This window comes from Symphalangus syndactylus, chromosome 14 (assembly GCF_028878055.3).
Source record: "Symphalangus syndactylus isolate Jambi chromosome 14, NHGRI_mSymSyn1-v2.1_pri, whole genome shotgun sequence".
In the NCBI taxonomy this organism is placed as follows: Eukaryota; Metazoa; Chordata; class Mammalia; order Primates; family Hylobatidae; genus Symphalangus; species Symphalangus syndactylus.
This window is the reverse complement of record NC_072436.2, coordinates 109083894-109107865: the sequence shown is the minus strand read 5'-3', so window position 1 is coordinate 109107865 and position 23972 is coordinate 109083894. Positions and strand designations below refer to the sequence as shown.

General features: G+C 39.1%; 1 protein-coding gene across 5 annotated transcripts in view; it reads right to left on the bottom strand.

Annotated features, from left to right (window-relative positions):
- Positions 1–23972, bottom strand: part of GRIN2A (glutamate ionotropic receptor NMDA type subunit 2A) — a 422706-nt gene that overhangs the window by 73668 nt on the left and 325066 nt on the right. For all 5 annotated transcript variants that reach the window (XM_055242700.2, XM_055242701.2, XM_063618169.1 and 2 more), the window contains 4 exons: positions 18926–19131; positions 10716–10884; positions 10444–10597; positions 3691–3816 (listed from right to left, as the gene is read on the bottom strand). In XM_055242700.2, the coding sequence (XP_055098675.1) occupies positions 3691–3816; positions 10444–10597; positions 10716–10884; positions 18926–19131 (655 nt within the window). The remainder of the gene's footprint in view (positions 1–3690; positions 3817–10443; positions 10598–10715; positions 10885–18925; positions 19132–23972) is intronic.

Genomic DNA, 23972 nt, shown 5'->3' with positions numbered 1-23972 from the left:
GCAATGATATGCCAAAATTTATGGAGATGGGGCATATGCAGGCTGTAAAACACACATATTAGGGTTTTGTTTTGCACGGGCAAAAAAAAAAAATCAATTGATGCCCTAATTTCATAGGGAAGAAGGTTTTCCTTTAACAGGAGGTTAATTTTTATGTCATTTAAGTAAATGAAGATATGAAAAAATGATCTACTCAGATGTCAGCTGGCAATACAAGCAGAGTAGGCAATAAATAAAGTGGCAGAAGCAAGTTCACATTAATGGAAGTTATGAAGTGCTGGGCAGGAAGCCTAGGAAAGGCAAGCTCTCTGCACATTGGAGGCCAAATCCAGGCTACAGCAGTACTAATAATATCCACGACACAACCCATTAAAGAGAAGGCAGTTAATTCTCTTATTCTTAATCTCTCCTGTTTCTATTTGGCTAGTTTTATGATATTCTGGGCTTATTCTCAAGAGGCAGGAAATTCTTGGGGAAACTTAGAGTTAATCCAGTCACCTTTATGAACTACTTAATTTTTTTAGGGATGCACATTGATCAGAAATGACAGCTATTTGGGAATCAGATGTAGGCAGTTCAGAAGGATCAGTCCAAGACTTCTAAGAATTCCTGATTCATGAATACTATTACTGGGCCATACAACTTTTCCCATAAAATGCAGCAAAATGTAACAGAAAACCATTTTGTACAAAGAAACCAGTAGCTGTCATTTCCCAAGAGTTGCCACAGCAGATGAGCCGGAAACAGAGAGCCTGGAGAGAATGGAAGGGCTGAGGAGTTTGCACAACTGATGCCATCCTTTACAAAAGTCTTTCCAGCATGCTTCAGTCAAAGGAGAACGTATTGCAAGGATGGGCTGTGGGTCATTTTTACCTTCCAAAATGTAACTCAGATTTACCTGCTTATCTGTATTTTCATTGTTCTTGACTAGTTCCAAGTCACTGCAATCCTTTCTTGTGGAAAAGTGACACCTTCTTAACTGCCCTCCCCGTCCCCACTTCCAACTGTTGTCCCCACACACTATCTGGATAGAGTAGCCCCAGTGACCTTTTTGCTCTGTACATGTATGTCACCTCTCTCTCCACCATTTTTCTTCTTTTTTTTTTTTTTTTTTTCAAGATGGAGTCTTGCTCTGTCGCTCAGGCTGCAGTGCAGTGGCACAATCTTGGCTCACTGCAGCCTCCACTTCCTGGGTTCAAGGGACTCTCCTGTGTCAGCCTCCAGAGCACCTGGGACTACAGGAGCATACCACCACACCCAGCTAATTTTTGTATTTTTAGTAGAGATGTGGTTTTGCCATATTGGCCAGGCTGATCTCAAACTCCTGACCTCAAGTGATCTGCCCACCTCAGCCTCCCAAAGTGCTGGGATTACAGGCATGAGCCACCGTGCCCGGCCTCCCTCCATTGTATTTTGAAGAAAGTCTGACATGCTTACCATGGTCAATTGCCTATCTCTCTGATTTCATCTTATACTATTGTCTACCTCATTCACTCACATCTTTTTATTTTATTTTTTAATAGAGACAGGGTCTTGCTCTGTTGACTAGGCAGTGCAGTGGTGTGATCATAACTCACTGCAACGTAAACCTCCTGGGCTCAAGTAATTCTCCTACCTCAGCCTTCTGAGTAGCCGGGACTACAGGCACACATCATCACGCCTGGCTTATTTTATTTATTTATTTATTTAGTTAGTTAGTTAGTTAGTTAGTTATTGTAGAGATGAGGTCTTGCTATGTTACCCAGGCTGGTCTCAAACTCCTGACCTCAAGCAATTCTCCTGCCTTGGCCTCCAAAAGCCTTGAGATCACAAGTGTGAGCCACTGCACCCCCTCAGCCTTTTTCTTTTTCTTGAGCATCTCAAGATTAATTTCAGCCTTTCTGTTTGCTGTTCCTTTTACATGAAATGACTGTAACTGTTTTTCACAGATACAATCCTATGTCACCCTTCAGGTCCTAGCTCAATAAACGACCTTTCCCATTGGACCATCTTACCTAACGTAGTGTCTGCACCCCATCACTATCATGTCACTATGTTTTTTTCTTCTTCTTCTTGATATTGATTATAATCTGTGATTATTAATTTGTGTCTACATGTTCTTTTCACAACTAAATTCTAAACTCCCTGACAGAAAATCTCTATTTGATTTACCACATTATCTCTGGCAGCAGTATAGTGCCTCCTGGCACATAGTACCCATTTTATAAATATTCATCAGATAAATGTGTAAATTCACAACAGCACAAGCCCTGATTATGCAAATGTAAAGAACTACTGTATCACAGTGTGGTCACTCACAGAAACTGTCTCAGATTCCACTCTGTTGGAAATCTTCTTAGTGGTTAAATTACCCTTTAAATGAAGGCTTGCAATCTCCCATTAAACACAACATCATTATTTATGGCATTGTTTAGTATTTGGTTGATTGAAGATGGTTTATGTGGTAATCACCACTCTTCAATGGTGAGGAAGAAGTTGAAAGATTTCAATAAAACTAGGTTCCTAATAGATTCCCATGACCTGTTGAGTATTTCCAATATTAAAACATCCAAGTGAAAAGAATATGTATCAATCACATTAAAGTGCTCTGCTTTTTGGGGGATATGAGACTTCAAGTTCCATCCTCTACCATATCAAGTCATTTTTTGGGAAAGAGATTTGGTCCTGATGCTTTTCTGATAACACCCATTTAGAAGGTAGTGCCCACCGAGGAAAGCCCACTCAAAATGGCATAACGTGTACGACATAAACCCTGGCTAGAGTGGGATCCTTTTAATGAGTTATAGCCAACGAATGCCTCCCAATTTTATTTCCTATCTACTGATTGTCCCTTTATCAACTACAATGCACTAAGATCAATGCATTTTATCTTAGCACACTTGATTTCCTCCTGGCACCACCAAGAGGAAAATATAACCCTATGGGGAAAGATATCACTTCATAGTTATATTTATTTCAAACTAATGTAAATTGATTCAGTAGTTTGAGGAATGTTCTTAAACTAGATTTTATAAAGTCATTTTCTTTGCATAGACTGAAGTTGAAACCCATGACAATTTTAGCATTTCTTTTGACATGCATTTTTAAAATTAATTGCCAGAAAAGCTCCTTCAAATCTGCTTTTCCAACAAATTGAACATCAGTGGCTTTCACCTAACAACTATTGACTTCAGATTATGATAAGATTAAAATATTTCATTTTGTTTTATCCTTCAGTTGAAGTACATAAACCATACTTTTCTGGTATTACAAGTAATATCAGTGACCCAACACCATTCATACAATGGTACACCAACACATTATAATGTATTCTTTGTGTGTGTGTGATGGAGTCTCGCTCTGTCCCTCAGGCTGGAGTGCAGTGGCACAATCGCGACTCACTGCAACCTCTGCCTCCTGGTTTTAAGCGATTCTCCTGCCTCAGCCTTCCGAGTAGCTGGTATTACAGGTGTGTGTCACTATGCCCAGCTAATTTTTATATTTTTAGTAGGGATGGGTTTCACCATATTGGTCAGGCTGGTTCTGAACTCCTGAACTCGTGATCCACCCACCTCGGTCTCCCAAAGTGCTGGGATTAGAGGCGTGAGCCACCATGCCTGGTCTAGAGTAACGTATTCTAAAACTGAAATTTTCATTAAAGGTAAATGAAATTGCAACGACATTGACTCATGCTCAGGAAGGTATCCTTACCTTTCCCTTTGGCTAAGTTTCTGTTGTATCCAACAGGGCTGAAGTATTCAAAGACAAAAACAGCTATGGCAGAAACAATGAGCAGCATCACAAACATCATCACCCAGACAGAGGCGCTGAATGGTTCTGCAAATAAACAGATACAGGAATGGAAACGTGGTCAGTTATCTCTTCCTCACTTCCAGCAGGAAGCCCAGGCATCTATTTGCAGGCTCACAAAAAATATTTTCTCTAATTTGAATCTGATCTTTGAAAAGAAGCTAATCCATGGTGGGGAGCGGGGAGGGACAGCATTAGGAGATACATCTAATGCTAAATGACGAGTTAATGGGTGCAGGAAATCAACATGGCACATGGATACATATGTAACAAACCTGCACATTGTGCACATGTACCCTAAAACCCTAAAGTATAATAAAAAAAAAAAAAAAAGAAAAAAAGAAAAAAAAAAAGAAAAGAAGCTAATCATTTTTTTACTTTTTATTTTTATTTTTTAGATGTAGCTTCACTCACTGTATCACCCAGGCTGGAGTGCAGTGGCACAATTTCGGCTCGCTGCAACCTCCGCCCCCCCAGGTTCAAGCAATTCTCCTGCCTCAGCCTTCCGAGTAGCTGGGACTACAGGCATGTGCCACCATGCCCGGCTAATTTTTGTATTTTTAGTTGAGACGGGGTTTCGCCATGTTGCCCAGGCTGGTCTCAACCTCCTGACCTCAGGTGATCTGCCCACCTTGGCCTCCCAAAGTGCTGGGATTACAGGCGTGAGCCACTGCTCCTGGCCAGCCAGTCATTTTTCATTCATCAATTTAAATCATTCTTTATTCTACAAAATATTTGAAGTATAAGATTGCATATAATATAATAAAAATAGAGAAGAGCATAGGACATTTTACAAATTAGGTCAAGGATAATCAGAAGAAAAAAGAGTGATAAGAAAGAGGGAGCAAGTTAGAATGCAAATAAACAGGCCATAGGTTCCTTTGTAATTATAGAACCTTCCAGGGGGCTAAAGCTAGGAAGAAAAAAAGAAGACTAGACCCAAATAGTTAACCATAGGCTCCTGCAAATTGTTATGGTTTTTATTTTTATTTTTTCATGCTAGAAAGATGATATGCAGGGAATTCCAAAAATAAAGGGAGAATTACAACCTGTTGGAAAAGAATTATAAAATCATGAGTGACAGAAATATTGGAAAGTTATAATCTACCACACTCTCCATTCCACCTTTTGCCTCAGACAGATGAGATTCCTACAGCTTTATTAATCTTGTTGATGTGGTAGCAGCCTTAAATGCAATTGAAAGTCAATTGAGGATATTATCTTCACATGATAATTCAATAAAAAAGCATCACTTAAAGGGTAGAGGCAATAAAATAGTAGATGGATAGATGGTTATTTCCACTAAAAGTAGTTTTCATCAGCTCATTTGCATGTAACTTAGGCAGTAGGTGGATGTCTCAGAAGGGCAGGCCAAGTCATAAGGCTCTAAGCCTTGTAACACTCTAGAAAGGTAAGAAATATTATGTAAAATAAGATTTCTATTCAACTTGATTGAGGATATGAAAATTAGCTGACTGAAGCCATTTTATTTATGGTATAGATTTGCTATAAAATCAACAGAAAATAATTTTTAAAAATGAATACATCTCCCCCTGAATGTATCATGGGGAAGAAATTGCCTATAGACACCAACGAACTTAAAACCCTTTTCCTCATAAGCAAATATTTTCTGAGGGTTAAAATAAGTCCAATAATACCTCTTGAATAGTAAACATATTATTATTTTAAAATTGTTTTCCTAATGAAGCTACTTATAATAATAAAGAGCTAGGTTGATAGCAGGCCACCTTCTTATTAGAGTATGACTACTTAACACAGCTAGAGGTCATCACAAATTCCAATTTAATGAGTTTAATGTATAACAAGAAACTAATATGTCTGAACCTAACTTTAGCTATATTGGATAATTTAAAAGCTGGAAGGAATGCTTTCTAATGTATTTGATAGTGCAAATAGATTAAAAAGCAACAGGTAACACAACTTAAGTAACACAAGATGTGCTCCAAGAAATCAATGAAACAGCAACTGAAATTTATTTTAAATTTAGCTTGAGTAATAAACAATATTATGTCCCTGAAATAATAGCAATTTAATACTGAGTTGTATCCAAAAAGGAAATTAGATAAATAAATGATTAGGAGATTTATAAGTACTTCATATTCAAGAATAGAGATAAAATAATTCCCCGAGTTGCGTAGTGTGTCTTATTGAAGGAGGATCATTGTGGTGAGTAAATGGGCATATACATGAAAGTGTTTGTTCGTGTGTGAGGCACACAATATACAGACAATATATTCAGTTGAATGGCTGTTTGATTCCAGGATTAAAGCCAGAAATACTGGGGCAACAATACGCTGTCCATGGTTCTGAAAAGGGCATGCTGGTTTTTGGAAAAGCATTTATTAATTTGGTAACTTCTATTTCTCTGCAGGCTGTGAAAACATTATTTTTAAACATTAGAAGGGACCATGACTGAATTATCCTATGGGCATGTAAGAATCTGTAAACCTGCAGTGAACTTTTTTTGGTAGGTGCATCCTTGTCACTAACACGCTAGCCAGAAAATCAGTGGCAATTGATGAAGCAACTGGTCCCAGATGTCTCCCCACTTGGAATAGACCACATCTGTTCCTTAACTTGTGAGCACAGCACAGATCAAGGGACTCTGCTGCAGTAGTCTTGTTTTAGTAAGTTAAGTACCTATGAGTGCCCCGAAGGGTTGCTATTCTAAGATACCACACACATGAATGCACACACACGCCCCAGAACAAAGAAAAACATTAGAACATCGTTAAAGCAACATCTACAGTGTCTAAGGAGTGACCCTGAAATAGTTTAAATAACTCTCTATTACATCTTCTAATGGCTTAAAACAGATTCAACATTTGTCCATGAAGGAACTGCAATCAAGGAGATACCAGGTCAGCATTGCTTTGGATCAAAGAATCCAACTTGTTTAGAAAGTCTTCAGAATTAACTAGATAGAAATATTACAGGAGATGCCATCTCTGTCCTTGAAGAGCCACTGGTTACAGTTTTACGCAAAAGCTTAGAGGCATTACTTGCAAGTGTTCTGATGTGAGTTAATGGAGTTTGCGGAGGAGAGAGAATAGGAAATAATGAAGAGCAATACAATCAGATTTTGAATGTTTTGGCTCTTCCAGATGACTAAGCCAGTGAATGGAAAAATGTAGCTTAGCATGGTTCATTATGACTTTCAAAATCTGTAGATAATGACCGTAAATAAGGGGGTGCACAGTCAATCAAGTAGGGATATAATTTAGTGACTAGGAAAAATATTAAGCCTACTGTGTAAAAACAGCTTTGAAAATAGTTTCCTCTGGTTACAATTTATTTTACTTTTAAAAAATGCAGCAGGAAAAGTGTGGGGAAAGAGAAGTTTTGCTAAATTTAGCAAAATACTTGACATTTTTATGGAAATGTTTTACAAATGCAAGATGAAAATCTAGACAAACTGGGTTGAGGCCAGATTCAATATTCACGACCCATTTTCATGAGACAAGCCAATTGATATTTTTTTCTCTCTGATTGAATTGGAAAAAGAGTTCTCTCTAGCTCACTAAAGAGATACAAGACTTTTTTTTTGTAAAAAGAAACAATTTCTTTCCATTTTGATCCATGAACTCACTTCCTCTAACCCTTTCTTAACTTCCAGGGCAAAGGATTCCTGCCGAAGAGTCTGAAAGGGAATGAGGGGAAACATGACTAGGAGTGACTAAAGAATGAATGTCCACCTAAGAATTATTAAGATTCTGCATGTGTTGTCAATATTAGCTGGTTGCATTGTTCCTGGCATAGTGAGGCTCTCTTATTAAGGTATGAGTATCTGAATCATGTCAGACAGAGGGACAAAAGGAACATAATGAGTTGTGTATTTGTCAGGGTCCACATTACTCCAACAAAGGTTACAAAAATTGAAGCAACTAGTGCAAAACCAAATCCAGAGAGTGGCAAGCATTTTAACAGCTTAAATGGATTATCAGAAATGAAGACAGTAAATCTATAGCGCTCTGAATGTAAGGCAGTGTCCAAAATCCAGTTAGTCAATATTTCACTGAAGAGAATGAAACACAAAAGTTTCACTGGATGCTAACACTACATATAAATGAAGACAGTGGAAGAATAAGACAATGGGCTTGGAGTTGGTGTCCACAAATTGATTTCAGTTTACAATTTGCTTTAAGAGATAAAGTTATTTTTGTCTCTGGAAAAATATAAGAAAGTTAGTTGACCTTAATATAACTGTTTTCCCAGGGTGGAGATTTCTCAAAGAACTAAAAGTAGATCTACCGTTTGATCCAGCAATTTCACTACTGGGTATCTACCCAAAGGAAAAGAAGTTATTATATCAAAAAGACACTTACACACATATGTTTATCAGAGCACAACTCACAATTGCAAAGATATGGAATCAACCTATGTGCCCATCAACTGATGACTGCAGAAAGAAAATGTGTTATATATACATTGTGGAATACTAGTCAGCCATAAAAAAAGAATGATGCAATGTCTTTTGCAGCAACTTGGATGAAACTGGAGGCCATCATCCTAAATATTTGCTAGTCATCTAGCAAATAAATGACTGTTGTTCTTTGTGAGATGGAGGATGGGTACGTAGATGCTGAATAAAGGTTTATGGGCTGATTTAAATTAACTGTGGACCGACAGGTTTATTTTTAAAATGTTTTCAAGACTCTAAGCAATATAGCTATTAATTTACATTCTACAGAGTCAAGACCAGTATCTGAATATGTGATCTTATTTTTTTAGCAGCTTTTTCTAAGCTTGAGATAAATGAAAGATGTGAACTGAGGGATGGGTTTTTCAGGAATGGAAAATCTAATACTCGATGTTCTCACTTCTAAATGAAAGCTAACCTATGGGTATGAAAAAGCACACAAGTGGTATAATGGACACTGGAGACTCAGAAAGGGAGAGGATGGGAGGGAGATGAGTGATGAAAAATTACCTACAATGTACCCTATTTAGGTGACAGTTACACTAAAGGCCCAGACTTCACCACAATATAATTTGTCCATATAACCAAAAACCACTTGCACCCCTGAGCTATTGAAATTTTTTAAAAAATTAAATATATAATATTTTTCCCCTCTCAGTTTTCCTCCAGAGATTCAGGTTTGTCTTAACCTTCCCTAATTTGGGACAAACCCACTTACATGGGAGTGCCAAGGGGGAATTAGTGATCTGAATTTCATGATATTCAACAAGATAGTTATGGTCAAAAGTCATTTATGATAACCAAACAGTTAACACAACACTTTCCTTTAAAGACAAAAATAATGCTTTACTATGTTCCATGAAGTTTCAACTCAAGCCAGGCTACCCAATACAGTCCAAGTGCTAGAGAAAAGCAGATGATAGAAAACATAGCTCTTCCTTGATTTAAAAAAAAAACAAAAAACCTTTTATTTATGAAATGGTTAAAAAAATCAAAAGAATTTCCTTCTTTACAAACTATTTGGCTTAATGGGTAGTCACATTTAAAATATGATTCGATTAATTTTAAATCAGCATATACTTTTCAGACTACTTCTATTAGCAGAATACTGGCATAAATCATCGTGCAGTCATCATTATTTTCACTCTTACATCTAGTAAATAAATGACTGCTGTTCTTTGTGGGATGGAGGATGGATATGTAGATGCTGAATAAAGGTTTATGAGCTGGTTTGAATTAACTGTGGACAGACAGGTTTATTTTTTAAATGTTTTCAAGATTCTAAGCAATATATCTATTAATTTACATTCTACAGAGTTAAGACCAGTATCTGAATATGTGATCATATTTTTTTCAGCAGGTTTTTCCAAGTTTAAGACAAATGAAAGATGTGAACTGGGGATGGAGGGGCGTGAATTAGGATGTATTAGTCTACTCTCACGCTGCTATAAAGAACTGCCCAAGGATCATTTGAGGTCAGGAGTTTGCTATCAGTCTGGCCAACATGGTGAAACCCCATCTCTACACAAAAATTAGCCAGGCACGGTGGTGGGCACCTCTAATCCCAGCTACTGGGGAGGTTGAGGTGGGAGAATCGCTTGAACCCAGGAGGCAGAGGCTGCAGTAAGCCAAGATCACACCACTGCACTCAAGCCTGGGCAACAGAGCTAGACTCCATCTCAAAAAAATAAACTGTCCGAGATTGGGTAAATTTATAAAGGGAAGAGGTTTAATTGACTCACAGTTCCACATGGCTGGGGAGTCCCCAGGAAACTTACAATCATGGCAGAAGAGGAAGCAGGCATGTCTTACATGGCAGCACGTGAGAGAAGTGAAGCAAAGGGGGAAGAGCCCCTTATTAAACCCCTTCTTATAACAATAATAATATAATAAGAGCCCCTTATTAAACTGCCAGATCTTGTGAGAACTCACTCATTATCACAAGAACAGAATGGGAGAAACCATCCCCATGATCCCATCACCTCCTATCCGGTTTCTCCCTCAACAGCTGGGGATTATAATTCAAGATGAAATTTGGGTGGGGACACAAAGCCTAACCCTCTCATAGGATAATTCAAATGCAGCATCCTCTGAAATATGCTGCCATGGCCAAACAGAACTAAACAAGTTCCTTTCTGGTCCCATCCTCTGAGCAAACAAGATTTCCTACAATTCCTTATAGGAAAGCAAAAGTCACTATGAAATTCACACACCTAGAAAAGCAGAAGGTGAGACGGTGCCATTACTTCTTGAAACCATGACACTGATTCCCGTTTCCACAAAGGGCACAGAGAAGTCCACCACTTCAGAACGTTCCTCATTGATGGTGAGTGAGCCAACCGCCATGACTGCCCGTTGATAGACCACCTGGATGCAAGGCGAAAAAAAAAAAAATGAACAGTACCTTTACTTTTCCTGCCAACATTCCTGAGGACTGCAGGCCCTTTGTCTGAATAAGAGCCCAGGGGATGAAAAGATAACTTACTTCACCGATCATTCCATTCCACACGTTGTTAACTTTCTTGCCATGCTTCCCATTGGTCACCAGGTAGAGGTCATAAGTAAACTTCACAGTTCTGGAAAGCTTCTTCAGAATATCAATGCAGAACCCCTTGCAGCATTTCTTCACGTTCATGCCCTCATTGGTTGAATTGCTGTAAAGAAAAATCCCAAGACCACAGAATGTTAGCACTGGAAGGTTTGTTCACAATCATCAGCTGTACTCTTCTCCTTTTTTTCAGATGAGTAAACTGAAGTTTAAAAAGGGGAAGTGGCTTTCCCAAGGACACACCATGAGTATATGACAGCAAAAGCAGAAAGTGTCCTTAATTATAGCAGTTATCATGACAAGAGCTAACACTTATTGAGTAATTACTATTTGCTAGGCACTATCCTAAAGGCTTCATACTAATTGTTGAATTAATCTCCATGACATTTTCTGAATTAGGTGATATTTGTACACCCATTAAACAGGTAAAAATTACCAACTTTTAAATTTTTAAGAGTTTATAACATATACAACTTTAGACTAGAGTTTAGTCATCAGATCTAAACTGAGTCATGAAAACTTATTAGAGAACGGAAGAGAGGAGGATGTGAAATTCTCAGAGAAAGCAGGGTTTTGCTTCATTCTGTAATTACAGAGGCTTGAAACCAAAGGGGAGAAGTGAAGATACCCAGAGAACACCTCAGCCAAGAATCAGGAGACCTGGGTTCTATTCCATGCCTGATTTTGTGCACTGAACTTCTCTTGATAGAGCAAAATGTTACATGAGGACTCATTAATAACATCTTCCCTACCTACCTATGTGACATGTAGTATAAAAGGAGACACTTCTAAAAGAGAGGTCCTTGATCAGGTAAAAGCCCTATTAAAATTTAAGCTATCTTAAAGGCTATTGTATACTCTACCAAGGCTATACTTACTGTTTTGTACCAGCCACCTTGCTGTATTCACCTGAACAAGACATATTCAAAGGACACCCACGCAAACCAGAAAAATAGCTTTAAAAAGAAAGGAGGCCGGGTATGGTGGCTCACACCTATAATCCCAGCACTTTCGGAGGCTGAGGCGGGTGAACACCTGAGGTCAGGAGTTCAAGACCAGCTTGGACAACATGGCGAAATCCTGTCTCTACTAAAAATACAAAAATTAGCCAGGCATGGTGGCATGCACCTATAGTTCCAGATACTCAGGAGGCTGAGGCATGAAAATCACTTGAACCCAGGAGGCGGAGGCTGTAGCGAGCCAAGATCATCCCATTGTACTTAAGCCTGGGTGACAAGAGTGAAGTGAAACTCTGTCTCCAAAAAAAAGGAAAGAAAACAAAGAAAGGAAACACTGGTCTATCCAACTGATAGCAAAAAGTACTTAGACAATTCATATAAGATCAAGGCCTTTCTTCTGGGCAATATGCTTGATTAACGGACATCCCATTAGCTCAACGCTGTCTTTGAGTTATGCATTTCATGAATATGTTCTCTGTTTGAATATCCCATTTTTGGCAAATCCACACATTGGAGTGTTACCTAAGCACTAAAGTGATGTCTACGGAAATCCAACATCATCACAGGAAAATTCTTATGCTTCCATGTCATATGAAAAAAGTAGGTTACACAGTAGTACAAACAGAATAATCACAGCTATATAAAAACAGATGAGCTTATGAAATAAGTGTATGGAAAACCAATGAAATATGAAGCACAGGACAGGTGCAGTGGCTCATTCATGTAATCTCAGCACTTTGGGAAGCCAAGTTGGGTGGATCCCCTGAGGTCGGGAGTTTGAGACCAGCCTGGCCAACATGGAGAAATCCTATTTTTACTAAAAATACAAAAATGAGCTGGGCATGGTGGCATGCACCTGTAATCCCAGCTACGCAGGAGGCATAAGAATAGCTTCAACCTGGGAGGTAGAGGTTGCAGTGAGCCAAGATCGCACCGCTGCACTCCAGCCTAGGTGTCAGAATGAGACTCTGTAGAAAGAGAGAAAGAGAGAAAGAAAGAAAGAGAGAAAGAGAGAGAGAGGGAAAGGCGGGGAGAGGGAGGGAAAGAAAGAAAGAGAAACAAAGAAACAAAGAAAGAAAAGAAAGAAAGAGAAAAAAGAGAGAAAGAGAGAAAAAGAGAGAAAGAAAGAAGGAGGGAGAGAGAGAAGAAAGAAAGAAAAAGAAAGAAAGAAAAGGAAGAAAGAAAAAAAGAAAGGAAAGAAAGAAAGAAGCAAGTTATTTTGGAACAGCGAAAAACATGTTTTCTTTTTTGTATTTTTAGGGTTTTTCCCCAAATTATCTAGTAAGTACATACTACTTATGTAATTGACAACACACACACACACACACACACATCAAACAACATTGATTTATATGATATACATCATCTCTATATCCATGAAGGTGGGCAGATTTGACAGAACAATTTTTTTAAGAGACACGCTCTTGCTCTGTTGCCCAGGCTGGGGTGCAGTGATGCGATCATGGCTCACTGCAGCCTGGACCTCCTGGCCTCAAGTGATACTCCCACTTTGGCCTTTCAAAGTGCTGGGATTACAGGTGTGAGCCACCATACTCAAGCTTGAAAACATAATTTTCAGTAACAGAAGTGGGTTGTAAATGACACCTGCTTATCAATGCTTTCCTTTATCTCAGGATCACAGACTGCCTGTCTTGAATCACTCTCTTCACCATTGCACCCCACCCCCACATCCTGTCGGTGACTTGTACTCAACCACTCTGCTTCTGTCAACCCAGACCACCATAGAGACTTTACTCTCTTGCCTAGAGGCTGGATGACCTGCTGTGATCCACCATCCTTAGTAGGGGGGGTAGTAGGAGGCCACATCTGTGTATATTTACATGTGATGATTAGTGACCTCAACACTGTACAGTCATGGGGTATGTGCCAGCTCCATCTCCACCAATTACCCAGAATGGAGGGGGTTGGGCTAGAGTTAAAACTGCCACAAATATGATAGAAATGTGTCCTAAGTACATTAAAGTTGATGGAATGTCCACATACCATTTCTTTCTTAGTATACATGGCTCTGAAAAATGTGTCAAAATCGAATTCTCTTTTTCTTTCTGGTTGCTGTTGGCCATGCACTGATGCCCTTTCCCTACCTCTGTTCATTTTTATCACCTTCATTCTATGTTCCTTCCCTTCTTCCCCTATCACGGGCTCTTCCTTCACCTGGTCAAGATTTCTGGAAGATTAGACAGAAGTTTTAGATACTCCAGGTTTAAGATTCAGGGTCACAGGCATATAGTGGCATTCTTTGGTCTCCCTGGAAACCTCAGCCAGTTTATGAGTTATCTCACCCATATCCCTGAACATGAGGTGTATTTCTAAATACAAATGATCACTGATGCATTTTCACCCAACAAGCACCCAGTAAGTGCCTACTGTGCACAAGACATGGAACTGGGCCCTGGGGACACAGGATGAAAAAGGCACGCAGCAAATGCAATAGTTGAATTTATCACAGTAATTATGGAATTGCAGACCAGCTTGTAATTGGGAACGTCTGTTGGTTCCTATTACAGCCCTTGTGTGGGTGTGCAGGGGATGTGACTTAACTACACAGACTGAGAAATGGTCCCCATGTGATCTCTCTTAGTGCTCCACCACCACCCAAGAGAGGGAATGACTCATAAAAACAAATATGGGGAAAGGGATCCAACAAATTGTCCAGTTTACCAGCTCTACAATTTCCCAGTATAGCCAGTGGATGTGAGCACAGCCATGAGAGTCAGAGCTGTGTCCAGGTCCTGAGTTGGCTCCTGTCCAGCACGCGGACTCAGACAAATCTCATCCAGCGCTTAAAAATAAATTTCCTTTCTTCTCACCAACGATTTGACAGTTTGGGAGCTTAATTGACAGTATGGCCATTTCTCGCTACACATCAGGCCAAATGATTTTTCCAATTTTCTCTGCATGTCTTTATCACCCAACTAACAGACCAGAAAGGAAGATTTCTCAGCTCATTTCCTGTTACCTGGTATTCTTAGAAGACCCCACCATTCACCAGAAGTGAGAAACAAAAAAGTTTCACACAATCATGTTGTCTAACAGGAATCCTTCTTGCAACTGATCAGCCTGCCTCAAAGACGTTCCCTATAGGAAATGCAATTGATCTAATCTTCTTTAATGTTGGGATTAGTGAATCCTAGCAATTCTCTATTGCTCTCATGAGTCAAAGAGTTTCATTTCATCTAGACACACGGTAAACTCCTCATATCCCCAAGTGGAAGAAGGAAAGCTGCAAGCTGCTATCTCCTCACAGAAACCAAAAACGTGAATTTGAACCTGTTAAGCTGTTGATAGTCTTCAGTAGAAAAGTCAATTCTTTTAAAGACAGCAATTTATTTTTATTTCTCCTCTTCATACAAATGTGACTCAGTACTTGGGGATCTACTTGTTTTCAGCTCCAGGGCTTTTGATTTTAAGGACTCTAAACTCCTATTATTGATTCTGGAGCACAAGGGGCCTCAGTTGATTGCCCTACTGAAACACAGAGAGTATTGTTATCATAGAGGAGGTGTCCCACTGAAGTTAGACTCTGCTTTGTGCCAGCCACTTTGCTTTCTTCATTGGGCCAAGTTCTGCTCAAAGAACACCCACCCAACTTAGAACATCCTCTGACAACTTTCCCACATCATCCCCTCCATCCTCCTTGTAACTCATCACTCTCTAGCATTGCACTGGGTTTCCTTCTGTTTCCCAAACTCCCGAGTTCCTTTCCTCTGCAGGGCCTTTGCACCTGCCATTGCCTCTACCTGGAAGGTTTGCCCAGATCTTCACATGTGTGGCTCCTTCTCATGCTGTATATATCACCTTAAACCTTACCTGTGTGAGCTAAAGTAACCCCACATACCCCAATGTGCTCTCTTCTCACACCACTCTCTATTCATCACAAGGTTTATTACCACATGGGGTTGCCCACTTCTTCCTGGTTGACTTGTTTTCTAACCATGTACGTTCCATGATAGAAAGGTCCTAGTCTTTTGCCCTCCCTGTTCATCCACATATCCCCTGTGCCCAGCAATATGCCTAACATGTAAACTGTGCTTAATGCACATTCATTCATTCTGTATTAAAACAATTTTATTTATAACAATTATGTCTGTGTTATTTCACTGTAAAAGAATTCAGCAAAAATCATTAAAACATTCATGACCCCAAAACATGGTCTGTTTCACACAATTGTGAATCATGATGAATCACGAATCATGAATCATGGGATGTACACTTGCCCTTCCTTGGTGGGCCCCACCTGTTCCTCATCTCCAGGAGAATGGAGGCTGGGGGACTGCTTATCAAAAAAAGAAAAAAAAAAAAAAAAAAGCTTCATCCCAGGGAGCCATGGTGGGGACACTGGAGAAAGCAAGGGCCTTTTTAGGAGGGCCATATTTATCTATTCCATGATGTATTCAGGATTTCAACTTCAAAGAGGCTGACATTTGTGACCTCACTGATAAAATTTTCTCCAAACCAAAATAGGCCTTCATAATACATTTAGAAATTACATATTATATCTTTAAAATCCTGATCTCAAGGACTGAGATCTGGGGACTTGCATCTTGTGTGATAATGGCTGAGACTGTAGTTTGGAATGAGGAAGTAAAAATCTCTCTTCCTAGTCATGAAACAAACATTGGTGTGTCATGCTGTGCCTTTGTAACTGAGGGTGCAAATATTAATAAGTCACCTTCCCTATATGTAGGTGGCTCAGAAGCCAGGGAGAAGACAAACTATACACTGTAAAGACAGGTGATGAGGGTAGAGAGAGATAGACCCAGGTACTGTGGAAGTAGGAAGAGCTAACCCAGTTTGGGGACACAGGAGCTACACTTAAAGGATGAGTAAGAATTAGGTAAAAGAAACAGATCAGAAAAGACTCAGAAAAAAAATAAAGTTTCCATCCAACAGCAGGGCTTTTTTTTCTGTGAGTCTTCCGTGAGGTGGTGTTTTTGCTTTTGTTTGCATTAGGAAATACCAGGATCAGGGCCTCGGAGTTGGCCGTGGAGGTTTCTGTGTCCCCAGAGGGTCTGTAGATTAAGGGGACCTCATAATGGACAATGCCAGCTCTTTCTTCAATCATAATAAAAGGAGAAATGACACCGATGCAGTGCCTGCTAGCTGTTGCTGAGCTGAGAAACTGCCAGAAGTTCCATTTGCATGTGGATTGTGTCAGAAAGTAACATGCAAGGTGTGTGTTCACTCCCAAATGGAGAGACATTTTTAACCTTTTTGAGAAGCATGGATCTGGGATCTATAAAAGAGATGGAAAGAAGAATGTGTGGGGGAAAGGGAAGGGACAGCCAGAAAAGTGGAAACAGAATAATTATTTTTAAAAAGACTAAAGGAAGCTGGACACAGTGGCTCACATCTATAATCCCAGTGACTCAGGAGGCCAAGGTGCAAGGATCACTTAAGGCCAGGAGCTTGAGACAAGCCTGAGTAACATAGTAAGAGTCCTGTCTCTAAAAAAAAAAAATTAACTAAAAAATGACCCAGACATGATGGCACAGGCCTGTAGTCTCAGCTATTCAGGAGGCTGAGGTGAGAGGATTGCTTGAGCCTAGGAGTCAAGAATGCAGTGAGCCGTGATCACACCACTGCACTCCAGCCTAGTGGACAGAGCAAGACCCTGTCATTATATTAAAAGAAATAATGTTTTATATATTTTTAACATATAAAAAGATATGTTTTATACATTTTTAACATATAGAAATATATGTTGTATACATTTTTAACATATAAAAATATATGTTTTATACATTTTTAACATAACAGGAGGGGCATATTTATTCCATGATGTATTCAGGATTTCAACTTCAAAGAGGCTGACATTTGTGACCTCATTGTTAAAACTTTCTCCAAACCAAAATGGGCCTTATTTTTATGTTTTATCTATATATAAAAATATGTTTTACATATTTTTAATATATAAAATATATTGGTTTCTATGTTTTTAATATATGAAAATATGTTTTATATATTTTATAGATAAAAATATAGTTTACATATAAAATATATATAAAATATATTTATATGTATTGAAATATATAAAAATATTTTATATATTTCAATACATAAAAATGTTTTATATATTTCAGTATATAAAAATGTATAATGTTTATATATTTCTATTTTCATTTATTTATTTATTTTTGAGTCAGAATCTCACTCTGTCACCTAGGCTGGAGCGTAGTGGCTCAATCTCGACTTAATGCAACCTCCACCTCCCAGATTCAAGTGATTCTCATGCTTCAGCCTCCTGAGCAGCTGGGATCACAGGTGCTCACCACCATACCTGGCTAATTTTTGTATTTTTAACAAAGACAGGGTTTAGCCATGTTGCCTAGGCTGGTCTTCGACTCCTGACCTCAAGTAATCTGCCCAGCTTGGCCTCCCAGAGTGCTGAGATTATAGACATGAGTCACTGTGTCCAACCATATGTATTTTTAATATATAAAAAATACAATGTTTCATATTTTTAATGTATAAAATATGATGTTTTACATATTTTTAACATAAAAATACATGATCTTTTATATTTTTAATATATAAAAATATATGATGTTTTATATAGTTTAAATATATAAAAATATACTGTTTTATATATTTAAATATAGAAATATATAATTTCTATATTTTAATATATAAAAATATGTTTTGTATTTTAATATATTAAAATATGTTTTATATTTATTTCAATAAATAAAAATGTTTTCTATATTAAAAATATAAAGATATTTTTTGAATATGTTTGTTCAAAAATAAATAAATGAATAAATTAAATTAAACTAGAAAGACTGAAGGGGAGGATTGATTCAACATAAGGGTTAAAAACATGTCTGGGGAGTCAGTTGGACCACTGTTTGAGTCCTACCTCTTCCATTTCCTAGCTGGATGGCTTTGAACATGTTTCATAATCTTCCCATAACTTGGCTTTATCATATTTACAACGGGCAAAACTACCCACCTCATATTGCTGGTGGAATTAAATGAATGCAAGTTTGGCACATCTCCAGGAATTTATCTAAGTCTTTTTAAAATTGATTATGGTATTATATCTACTATAATGGAGTGTATTTTCTATGACATTTTGTGATTCAAGTACACATATCGTTACTATCGATGATCCATGCTATTTCAAAGGGTTGGGCACATTCAGGCGATAGCATTCCTGCCACTCACTTGATTTTGACGAACTTCCGACATGGAACGGTGTTCCTCACACACGTCTCTGTCAGGGGGTCTATGTCTTCCACGATGACGAATGGGGCCTCCTCCAGGGTGACGATGCTGAGATGGTTGTCATCCGGCTCACAGTCGGAGAAGGACTTGTACCTGGGCCACACGGCGTGCCTCAGGCTCAGCGTATGGTTCTCCCACTTGCCCACCTGCAGCACAAACACAAAGACACAGCTGTGCTTTCTTCCGCCGCTGATTTCTGGATAGGCAAATCCTTTCCCTGCCGGAGACATCCACCCATCTCAAGGGCCTTTCTGCCACATATCTCAACATATGCATCTATTTCTGTGCTAAGACAAACAGGCATAAAGAGAAATAAATGGGGCAGTTCTCCATCCCAGCCCCGCTCATCCCCAGAGGACTCAATCTGCATCTCTGGAGGCAGTGCCCAGGCACTGATACCTTTAGAGCCCCGCAGGTGGTTCTAACGTTCTGCCAGAGTTCAGGACCATGGATGGCAAGGAAACGGCATAGACTTTTAGAATCAGAGAGGTCTGGGTTTGATTCTCCAACTGTACCACTTACTAGCTGCACAACTCTAGGCAAGTTCTTAAACCTAAGATCTTCTGTTTTCTCATCTGTATAATGAACACAATTCCCCCTATTTCCTAAGCATGCCATGGGAATTCAATAAAGCAATGCATGAAAGGCAAAAGCACAGCGCTAGGCACAACATAGGGACTCCATATTGTTTCTAAGTATAAAGAAGAGAAAGTGAAAAGGAGAAAGAAGAAAAAGGTGCTAAGATGAAGGAAAAGAGAAAAAGGGAGAGGAAGATGAAGCTGGAGAGTGAAAAGAAGAGGAGTAGGGGTTGAGACAACACAGAGGGGAGATGGAGCAGGTGGGGAAATTAAAAGCATCATTTTGACCCCAGATACGGTTCTATTTAAGTTGCAAATTAAGGTGAACTTTTATTAATCCTGCACAGAGGAGAGACTGTCACTGCTTAGCGTACATCAAGACCTGTCAAAACAGAATCGATTGTATTCCCTCGGAGCAGCCGTTTGCATCTTAGTGCAATCAAATTGAAGGCTGTATATTTTGAACCTTAATTTTATTTGACAGCTTATTGGCACTATTCACATACACGCTGGGAGGAAGCTGCCCCCGCGCTGCTCTTTCTCCCTTCTCCTCCTGCTCCCACATGCGATTGCTTGACACCACAGGTCACCACTTTATTTGTAATACCAACCTCGAGGAAAACACCTCGTCTGAAAAGCTAAGTGCCAAATCCAGGCTTGTCTGTGTTGACATGACCCACTCACCTCTCTTCCGGTAACATTTTAGTATCACCAGAAATGAATCTCAAACCCTTAAAGAGAATTCAAACATGCCGGACACCAGGAGAGGTGACAGGGTGGGAGGAGAGAAAAGAATCAGTGCTCTCTAAGATTATCTCATCATATGGGCTGGAAAATTTTTGCTGGCTATAAAGAAACATTTCCTGTGGCTAATTACAAAATTGTCCAGCATTGCTGATACATTTCTTTTTAAGATAGGATGGTGAGTAGAGCAATTTGGTTAAACACACACACACGTTCATTTATTCATGCTATGATATGTAACAGGCTGGGGAGAATGTTGAGCCCATCAAATTCTTCATTCATTCAACATAGATTTATTGAAGACCTACGATGTCCCAGTGCCAGCCTAGGAATAATGATGGCTAAAACAGAATGACTCTTGCCTTCTTGGAACTGTCAGTCAGTTGTACGACATAGATAAAACCAAAAATACTAAAATATGCAAATATATAAAGAAATATACAAGTTTTTCCTCTTAGACCAGGTTATACCAATCTCTTTTCTTTCCATTTGCCTCGGAAGACTCAAACACAACCTTCGAGAGAGGTTGGGTAGTTCAGTGGGTAAGAGAATGGCTTTTGAAGTCAAACAGAACTAAGTGTAAATCCTGGCTTCATCCACTAGCTGAGTAGCCTTGGGAAAGTCACTCAACCTCTCTGAGCTTCACTTTCTCCATTTGTAAAATGAAGAGAGTAACAGGGTATGACCTTAGGGAATGCAGTAATGTTTGAATGAGCCAAAAAGTACCAAAAATATAGAGCACAAAACCTGACATGGCATATAACACACATGGTGGCTGCTATTATTTTACTATTGTTGTTGTTAGCATTTAAAACATAGCTGAACTATCACCTTATCTGTAAAATCATTCCTGCTTTCCCTAGTAATATAGAACTTTGCACATATCTGCACCATAGCATTTTAATATTATAACTTTAATGACATAACTTTTGAGCACTTCTGTACAGTCAGGAAATGTGCCAATATCACCACTTACTTTAATTCCTACAAATTCTACATGGTAAGCATTATTATTCCAACTTCATAGTTCAGGAAACTGAAACACAGAGAGGTTATGTGACTTGCTCAAACTCACACAGCAAGCAAGTGGTGGAACCAGAGTTATAACATGGGGCTTTCTGAACCCAAAGGTGCTTTCTCGCTATGTACAGTGTTTCTGTGAATTGAGCTGCAGTAACCACATTATAGCTCCAATACTCTTCCTTCCTTGCAGACATGTTTCCTAAAGTCCCAAGATAATGTAAATTAAGGCAAAGACTAGCAGAATCTTTCGTGATTTCATTGACCACATCACAACCCTCACACCATGGGGGTCAGGCAAAAGTTTCAGTCCAACGCTGACTCATGGAAAGAAAAGTTGCAAAGGTTTATGAGCCCCCAGAGTGCAATAACTTCCTAAATCTTCTCCAAGTTCTACTCCCTGTTCCTGACACATCCAAGTATCCATGGGTCAGCCAAGGAGGTTGAAGGCGAGTATTAGGTGGAGAGAACTTGATTAGGAGCTGAAGCTTCTGTGTCAACATTGCCCTAGGTCCCAAGAGCTCTTACCTTCTTTTCTGATCTGATAGACCCTTCGGCACCCCATTGCAAACACCAAAAATCTCAACTACTAAATCGTATATACCAGATAAAGGAGAACAGACATTCTTCACTTTCCCTGCCTGTATTCCTATTTACAAGGGACTATAACTGAGTCCAGAGTTTGTAGACAGGTTTAGTAGAGTCATTCATTCCATCAATATTTGTTGAGTGGTTAGTAGGTTCCAAGCACTGTGCTAGACACTGAGAATACTGTAATGTAAGTGATAAAATGTTTGCTTGCATGAAATTTTTGTGCTAACTGAGAACACACATGAGTCAAATTATTACACAAAAACGAATGTTCATACAAACTGGAAGGAAGAAATGAAACAAGGGTCTAAGAGAGCATATAGGAGAAAAGATATCAGAGACATCTTCCCTGAGGAGGTGACACGCTGAAATTGGAAATTCAGGATTAGTTGGACCGTGGCAGTTGTGGGAAGGAATTGTGGAGGAGCAGAGAAAGAAAGAGCACTCCAGATAGGTGGAGACCAGAAAATGCAAAGCCTTGTAGGCTCTATTAAGAAGTTGGGATTTACCTTAAGGGTTTGCTATAGACTGAATGTTTGTGTCTCTCCAAAATTCATACGTTGAAATCCTAACCCCTAATGTGGTGGTGTTAGGAGGAGGGGTCTTTGGGAGGTGATTAGGTCATGAAGGTGGAGCCCTCATGAATGGGATTAGTACTTTTATGAAAGAGGCCCCAGAGAGACCCACTGCCTTTTCCACCATGTGAGTATGCAACAAGAAGATTGCTGTCTATGAACCAGGAAGCAGCTCTCACCAGACACTAAATCTGCTGGCACCTTGATTTGGACTTCCCAGTCTCCAGAAGCATGAGATGCAAGTTTCTGTGGTTTATAAGCCACCCAGTCTATGGTATTCTGTTACAGTAACCCAAATGGACTAAGAGTCAATCTAGTTCAATGGCCAGAATGGAAAAAGATTTATAGAAGTCATCACGGATATATGTCCACATATAACCTGCCTGAAGATGGAAGCTTCTTTGCCTACTCCAATTTTTTTTACATTATGGAAATGTTTAAATGTATATAAGAGTAGAATCATATAATGAACCTCCATATTCCCAATATTCAGCTTCAATAATTAGTACCCATAACCAATCTTATTTCATTTATACTCCCACTCACTCCTTCTATATTACAGAAAAAAACCCCATTATATAATTTATTCATAAATCCTTAATTTGATTTAAATATCTAAAAATCATTTGCTTCACAATATTATATCTCAATAATCTACAATAATCTATGTGTTTATGTATATGTTTTACTTATGAGACTATGATTTCCCAGCCTAGCAGGAATTTTACATGCATAATGATTGGTTTCTATGTCCACAGCTTCTAACTCAGGGCATGCCACATGGAGGGACTAAATGGGTAGTTTTTGGTGGAGTGAATAAACATACAGCCTGTATTTTTTTACATGTGCATGAGTCAGAAAATATTAGCATAATTAATGTGTTCATATGTGCCTCAGCTTTAGAATCTTGTACTCTAGGCAAAATACGGAAGTATCAAGGACCTGTATTCTCTCCCTTGCTCTTACTGCAACTTCAGCCCCCCAGACTCAGAGCCATTGAGGGTAGCAGTCTGAATAGCCTCTGGGTATTAAATTTCCCCAGAGAAAGCAAATACCATCATCCTAACACCATTTAAAAAGGGACTCCAGCCACCGGAGTATTCAGGGGGAAAGTAAGAACCAATGGGTTAAATCCTGAAGACCTCAGTTTCAATTGTCATATTGTCTCTGCTTGTCTCCATTTTCACAGTGGCATGGAGTATGTATGGCCCAAGTGCCTTTATTTAGAAGTTATATCCAAAATGGAAGAACCCTGCACACTCTGAAGATGGCAGCCAACAATCTCTCTGCTCCCACCTTGGATTGATGGTGACTCTTCTGCTATTCTCTAAACTGGACCTTTTTCCTGTTCCCAATCCCCTCCATAAAAGTGAACACCACACTCAGCTGAGTCTGTAACTTTAGATCAGCAGTCCTGACTCATATAAGCTACTCTGAAGAGTGAGCCAATACCAGGTTGCACCACATTTCCTCCAGCAG